At 45.0% G+C, this 7,520-nt stretch overlaps 1 protein-coding gene across 1 annotated transcript in view; it reads left to right on the top strand.

Moving 5' to 3' along the window:
• The window catches only part of PRKCA (protein kinase C, alpha), a gene marked incomplete at its 5' end in the record, with an annotated part of 124,659 nt that overhangs the window by 74,625 nt on the left and 42,514 nt on the right, over positions 1 to 7,520 (top strand). Inside the window, 2 exons of the mRNA XM_008584013.1 lie at positions 838 to 900; positions 1,884 to 2,022. Coding sequence (XP_008582235.1) covers positions 838 to 900; positions 1,884 to 2,022 — 202 coding nt within the window. The remainder of the gene's footprint in view (positions 1 to 837; positions 901 to 1,883; positions 2,023 to 7,520) is intronic.

The raw sequence follows: 7,520 nt of genomic DNA on the forward strand, positions 1-7,520 counted from the left end.
CTTCTCCCTTTGCCATCCCATCCTGTCCCGCCAGCCGTCAGAAGTAGGCCCCCCCCCCCCGATCCCCACCATTAAGAATTTGGTCCTTATCATTACGGATTTTTTATCTCTGCTCTTGTAGACATGTGTGCTTATTTGAAGCCTCTTGGGTGTGATATTTGCGCAGGCACTGTCTTGTGGCTTTTCAGACTTCAAAGACTCCTAAATGCTATGCAAATTTTAAAACATCTTCCCCATTTAATCTGAGTTTCAGATATTAACCTATTAACAATTTTGAAGTGATGGCAGTAACTGCTTTTTATTATGAATTATTTAAAAGGGTAAACTCGGATATGAATCATGGTGCATGTCTCATTTATTCCAGCTCTTGGAAGGAATGAATAAACTAGCTAAGGAGTTCATCCCGCACTGTACTTTGTCCTCCAGGGAGTAATTGTATTTTCAAACACCAATGTATTCTGTCCATGAATAGGAAAATGGAAATTTTCTCCACTCTACCATGCTTCTCACATAGAATACTCTAACAGGTATCCACTCCCTAAATGATTATATGAGAAATTACTTTGTAGGCAGCAAATTACCTGCCCACCTTCCCCAGACAAGAAAAATGCACCTGTCTCCTTGACTTTATTAGCGGTACCATTATTGGGTGAGTGGGAATCGTGAAAGGGTGGAGGCAAGGGCCCAGGATTGGAAGAACATGCAGCGTGAAGCTGGCTCTGGAAGCCTTAGGGTCTTACATTATTTTATCTCTTTGATGCTTGAACTTGAGGGTGAAAAGTATCCAAGAATGCAAAAAAAGCAAGCCAAAAGCCTGAGGCACATTTTCTTTTGCAGATTCTATGCAGCAGAGATTTCCATTGGATTGTTCTTTCTTCATAAAAGAGGAATCATTTATAGGTGCGTATTGAAGCTCTTCCCCCAGCAGCACAGTTGAGAGGTGTGCCGGGCCTCTGTGGCATATAAGTCCGTGATGGGGACTCAAGACATGGAGTTGATAACCCCTGGGTAACAGAAACCTGCTGGGACTTAGATCTCTCTGCAGCCTTGAGGCAAATCAGAGCCACCTTCTGATTTCTAGACCTCACAGATTTTATGTCTAATCTCTGCCTTCCACAAGAAATATTTTTCTTTCCACTGACAGCTCCTTCTTCCCCCTTTTGTTTGGGATGGAGGTCAGGGAGCAATGGGAACCGAATTTCTGTTATAGATGCTGAGCAGGAGAAGAATATAAGGAACTGGGGAGAAGAAGGAAAAAGCTATTGAATTAAATTATTCCAGTTCTTGGCTGCAGTGAATGTCTGGTGCCAAAGAAATAAGAACATCTTCCAGTATTAATTGAAGAGTAATTAAAAGGACATATGGCACAAAGCAGAAGGAAAGAGACACATGAGTGACCCAATGAGATAGTTCTAAACCCATGATTTTGCAAACATGGCTATGTGTCACAACCCCATGCAGGATATTAATAAATGACAGAGATCTGCCTAAACCTGCTGAATTGGAATCTGTGGGTTCTAAACCCATGATTTTGCAAACATGGCTATGTGTCACACCCCCATGCAGGATATTAATAAATGACAGAGATCTGCCTAAACCTGCTGAATTGGAATCTGTGGATTCACAGGCTCAGCCAATGTTGGGAATAACTAGTTCAGCCATTTAGTCATTCAGTGTGCATTTTAGTACCTACCTTATCCCAGGTATTATTTAGGCTCTGGAGATACAAAAACACAGTAACTCCTAGTCTCTACTCTCTGGGGACTTACAGTTAATATGCCATTGAAGTGACAGCTAGTCAAATATCCTTCCATTTCACCAGCTACAGAGCAAAGTGTGTTATGTCGTAAGAAGAACTCTGATGCTAACCTCCTTCCTTGCAGGGACCTGAAGTTAGATAATGTCATGCTGGATTCAGAAGGACATATCAAAATTGCTGACTTTGGGATGTGCAAGGAGCACATGATGGATGGAGTCACGACCAGGACCTTCTGTGGGACTCCAGATTATATTGCCCCAGAGGTAGGGACCCCAATTCTTCTTGTTTTCTAGACCAGTTTTTTCAAACTACAAACACAACCCCCATGTGGGGTGTAGGGTCACTTGTGAATCCCTAAGACAACATGTGGGTCTTGACCCCAAATAGACTCAACTGGACAAAATAGACTAAAATAGAGGAAATAGGAGAGCTCATTGCACATAGCAAGGCTATGTCTTGTTTCATAGAACTTTTGGTTTTGTTATGTGTGCATGTGAGTCAGTTGCATGGTAAAATGTCCTCCTTACCTGGTTGTGGGCAATATAATTTAAGAAACACTGTTTGTAGGGAGTTGCTTATGAAAATATTCTGCCTGGAAAAGGTGGGTGAGAAGGTGGTTGCCATGATGGCTTTTTGGCAACATTGAGTGATTGGTGCTCTAAACTACGTGTTGCTCATGATGTCTAATCTAGGAAGTACATACAGGTGGGGTAATAAGCAGAATGGTTCCAGGATTTGTACCTTTACAGCAGTGGCCATACTGCTCTCTTTGTTATAACATATATAGAAGACTTTTCTTCCTATTTTGTAAAGCTTCCTACATACCAATGATAGAATGGATCATAGCCCTGTGGATGCAGCCATCTTTTCCTGGCTGAGCTCCGGCATGGTGGAAAGCAATAGATTCAAATCTGGGCCGGCCTGAGCTCTTCATAGAGCCCTCATATTTGCTGTTGGTAGCTTACCCACATTTATTCAACATTGCCTTGTGACCGGACATGTTTATTCAACATTGACCTGCCCCATGCATTTATCTCGGAGTTGCTAAGTGTAGTGGAAAAGACACAAACTCAGAAGTCAGACCAATGTGAGCTTCAATCCTGACTATCATTTACAGGTTATACGAACTCAGACAAATTACTTAACTTCTCCGAACCCCTATGTTTCTTCAGTGGCAGTTGAGGGATAACAATGTCCTCCTTGTACAATTGCTTTTTAAAATATGAACAATAGAGAGATGGTACAGTAAAAAATAAACCTCTTGATGCAATATTTATTCTGAAGCCTTCTACTGACTGACAGGTACTGAGTAAGCTGTGGTTATGAGCTGTACACCTCCATTTAACAACCCACCAGATGCTGTAGAATCTTGAGACAGGCAGCAGCAGCATTTTCAGTAATAAAGGTGGCTTTTAACTTCATCTCCATTAAAACCAGGGCTCTGCTGATCAAATATATAGCATTTTGTGTTCAGTAACACTGTAGCTGTGTGATATCACCAGGGACGACAGTGTCCCACAGAGGAAACATTTTCTATATAATTAAGATTTGTTCATTTGAGTGTCTTGTCTTTTTTGTTCTTTTTGTTCATTATTGTTCGCTATATGAATTTCCTATTGCTACTGCAGCAACCACAAACTTAGCAGCTTACATTAACACAAATTTATTATCTTACAGTTCTGGAGGTCAGAAGTCCAAACTCAGTCTCACTGGGTTAAAGTCAAACGTCAGCAGGGCTGTTTTTTTCTGGAAGCTTTAGGGGAGATCCTATGTCTTTGTCTTTTCCAACTTCTAGAGGCAGCTTGCATCCCTTGGCTCATGGTGCCACCATCTGCCTTCTGTGCAGTGTAGTCTCTTCCGGTCTCTGTCTTTTCTGATTCCAGTCCTTCAGCCTCCCACAGGGATCCTTGTGATTACCTTGGGCCCACTCAGTTAATCTAGGATCATCTCCCCATCTCAAATCCTTAACTTACTTACTTCTGCAAAGTCCTTTTTTTTTTTTTTTTTTTTTTTTTTTTAACCACATAAGGGTAATATAATCATAGGTTCCAGGCATTAGGATGTGCACATCTTTAGGAGAGAGGGGAGATTATTCAATCTATCATGCTCATTATGATGACTTCTATACTGGAGAAACTCCCCACCCTCCTCCACCAGGTATGCCTAAACGTACTTCTAGCATATCTTGGTACTTCAAGCCTCTTCATTCACAGGGAATGATATGCTGTTGCTGTACTTTCTCATATTTCTGAAGACTTAATTCCTCTCCTTATATCCACGTTATTGTTGTATGATCAATACCAAAGGGAGCAGGCACCATTTATTGAGTGTCTGCTATGTGCCAGTCACCACGTATACTTTTCCTCATTTAGTCCTTATAACAGGCCCCCTAAGGGAGGTCACATCAGGCCCATGTTTCAGATGAGGTGACTGAGGTTGTAAGTAATGTGTCTGAGGCCACATTACTAAGACATGCCAGGATTAGGCTTCAGCCCTACACTCAGGCTGTGTCCAGACCTTTGTGCTGCTCACCTCACTGAACTGCTCGAAGACTTGAGCCATTCCCGTGTCCAGACAGCATTCTCCGTACTTACTGTGCCAAGTGTGGCGCCAGAAGGGATACAAAAATACATCACGCAGGGTCCCTCAGAGTGCTTATGCTTTATAACAGGTGGCGTTCCTGCAGATAAGCAGCAACCAAAATCTATGTTTAGATTGCACTTAACTTTTATTGAAAAATGAAATAAAGCAGTCGCACTGCTTTGGGAAATCAATCAATAATAATTTTAGGTTCTTTCACCTTTTGCTAGCATTTTTGCTCATAAGTGTTCAGGAATTTGACATTTTTGGCCACAGGAATACTTTCAGTGTAAAGACTAAACAGGTTCAAGGTTTCAGAATGTGCTGTAAAGTTAAAATAATCCTGTCCTCTGTGTAAATGTTCCTGTCAGGCAAAGGCAAAATAATTATCTTAGATGGCATTTTCCTTAATAGGCAAAGCAGAGGCTTAAATATTTATGGCTATTTGTTCAAAAACCTTGAAATCGATTAACTGTAGCATCACCTTAGCCAGCAAAGAGCAGCTGCAGCGGAAAATGTCACTAACAGATGTAGCGTTGTAGTTGACATGGACACCCACGGCAGGTGCACTAATCAGAAAATGATTCCTCAAGCTGACATTAGGGGTTCTCTTTACTTTGACATAGAAAGAATTCTTTGGGGTCAGTGAGAGTCCTTGAGAAGGCCGAACAACAGCTTTGTCTGAATTTAAACTGCCCTCTGAAAGTTAGTTATTGTAGGCGTTGGAGGTCCGGTCACAAGTCAAGCATCTCCTGGCAGCCCATAATCAGACTCCAGATACCAGCATCTTCCACACTTTCTTGGAAGAAAGAAACACACCAGGAAAGGTACTAGTGGCATGTGTCCCCTCCTCAAGTGGGAAAGAAGCTTCCTTAAACTGTACTGTGCAGGGTGTTTCCTGCAGCCTTGCTATGGTGGGGAGGTGGGTGGTATGATAGACCACACAAAAAAGATATCTCCAGGATGTATCGACTGACTACCCTCTACCAGACCCCCGAGCACATCTGATTTGTCACATTTTATATGTGAGCAGACGGTCAATGACTGGACCAAGGTCACACAGCTGGGTAACAGGCAAAGGTGGGATTTGACCCGAGACATTCTGACCCCAAAGCCCATACGTTCTTTTCAGGTATTGCATTGTCTCCAGAGTTATGGGAGAAAAAGCAGTTAAAAGGAGCACTCCATTATAGACCATCTTTTCTTTGACATCTCTTAGGAGAAGACAGATATCCATCCATCTAAACTAGAATCAGGGGCCTGAGTCCTGAGCAGAGACACAGGCAGAGACTCAGAATTGTATTCCAGCTATTGTTACAGGCAGATCCCTTAGCACCAAGGTGAACGGGCAACATGTAAGCTGCTACCCAGCACATGGCAACAGTCAGTCAGCATATTTGTCAAGAGCCTGCCAAGTGCTGGGCACTGACCTGGGTCTGGGATGCTCAGCGAGAAAAGGGAGCCCAGAGGAGACCTGTGAGGAGGGCCTTGAGGTTAGAGATGGGTGACTGCAGCCCAGGGAAACATGGATTTAGAGAGTGGACCAAACAGTGATTCTCTTGGCAATAACAGATGGCATCTCCAACACAGCTAAAACCACTAGGGGATGGATTTGTGGGCTCAGTTGCCCGCCCTGCAGCCAGCTGCCTATAAGCAGATGGGCAAATTCCTGTGAGGGCTGCAGATTGGATGAGTTCAGAGAACTGTAGACCTGTCCCCAGGCCCAGCTCCTCTGCTCCCACCCCATGGGAATGCCAGCCCAGTGCCAGATAGCTGCATTCTTATGTAAAATTTGCCTAATCGTTCTAAGCTGGCTCTGATATATAGTAAAAGAAATGTATAAAGATGAGATTCAGCCAGTGGGCCATCAGCTTTGACCCCTCTTCTGGAGGAGGTCATAGATCCCATTTTGGGGGAGCCACATATCAGGGATAGGAGGAAAAAAGACCAACGAATGCCCACACAGGTGGAAAAACTCGGGAGCTGTTAGTCTTGGACTCTGAGAAAGGCAAGTTCATGAACTCAGAGGCAGCCAGGGATCACAGAGGTCAATGGGACAGGTGGGGGTGAAGAGGTGCTCCCTGAGAAGGCAGTGTCAATAATACTGATGACATGTAGGTGAGTGTGAGCATCTGCAGTCAGATGGGGACCCCCTCTTTGGGGGAATCTATGGGAAATGGTAGAAGAGAAGGTGGACAGTCACTCCCAGGAAGGCAAGCTAAAGGAAGCATTATTTAAGCTGCAGAAACTTGAGCATATTTCTAGTCCAAAAGGGAAAGTGCCCAGAGACGGGGAGAGAGGATTAGGAGAGAGAGAGAGAGAATATCACATCCCATGAGGGAACAGAGCTGGGGACACACGAGGAATGGAGACCCTTCCTCCTCAGGTGTGGGAAGAAGGTGGGGGACACGTGAGACCTCAGCAGGGCTGGAAAGCTGGAACCTGCCTTCCCAGCTGGTCTCCATCTTCAGAGGGTGCTGCCAGGAGGGGTGGGACCTGCAGGTGGGACATGGTTGGGGTGTAGGTGCTGCAGAGAGTGCAGATTGTGGTGCAGCTGGAGACCCATGTTAGCATCTCAGTGCAGAAGGCTCAGTTGCCTGGTGCAATGAGCATAGGGACTGCTCAGGCTGGGACTCTCCAGGTAAGGCCAGATGCATAGAAGAATCTCCTGGAAGGGACTGGCCAGGTAATGGGAATCAGCGAGTGAGGCAGGAAGGGGGCCAAATGTCTGTCACAGTAGGAGAGTTGAGGAGCTGGGGTCCCAAGAAGCATAGAGAATATGTTCAGGAATGGGAGGTGAGAGTGGTGGGCTGGCAGGGCACAGGAAGCAGGGCTGGGGGCTCAGTTCTGAATTGGGCATCTTGGAGAAGCCAGGCCTTTATGGTGGTCTCAATACCGTTAGTCCTCTGGCTGCCCCAGTCCTTCCCTGACCTCATCTTCCCCTGCCCGCCACCACCACCCCATCTCTCTAGACCAGCTGCACTGGCTTCCCTACCGTAAGCCCTTCAAATCTGCCAGAATCCCTGCATCCACGTGCTTTTCCTCTTCCCACTCTCTGTACCTGGTATGTCCTACCTCAGGCACCAGCATTGCCCCCCCCCCACCTCCCTCAAACCTTTGCTCACATGTCACTGTGGGGAGGTCCTCTGTCCTGGCAACCCTATTTGAACCTGCAAACCTT

Source organism: Galeopterus variegatus, unplaced genomic scaffold (genome assembly GCF_000696425.1).
Source record: "Galeopterus variegatus unplaced genomic scaffold, G_variegatus-3.0.2 Scaffold3126, whole genome shotgun sequence".
NCBI classification, from domain to species: Eukaryota; Metazoa; Chordata; class Mammalia; order Dermoptera; family Cynocephalidae; genus Galeopterus; species Galeopterus variegatus.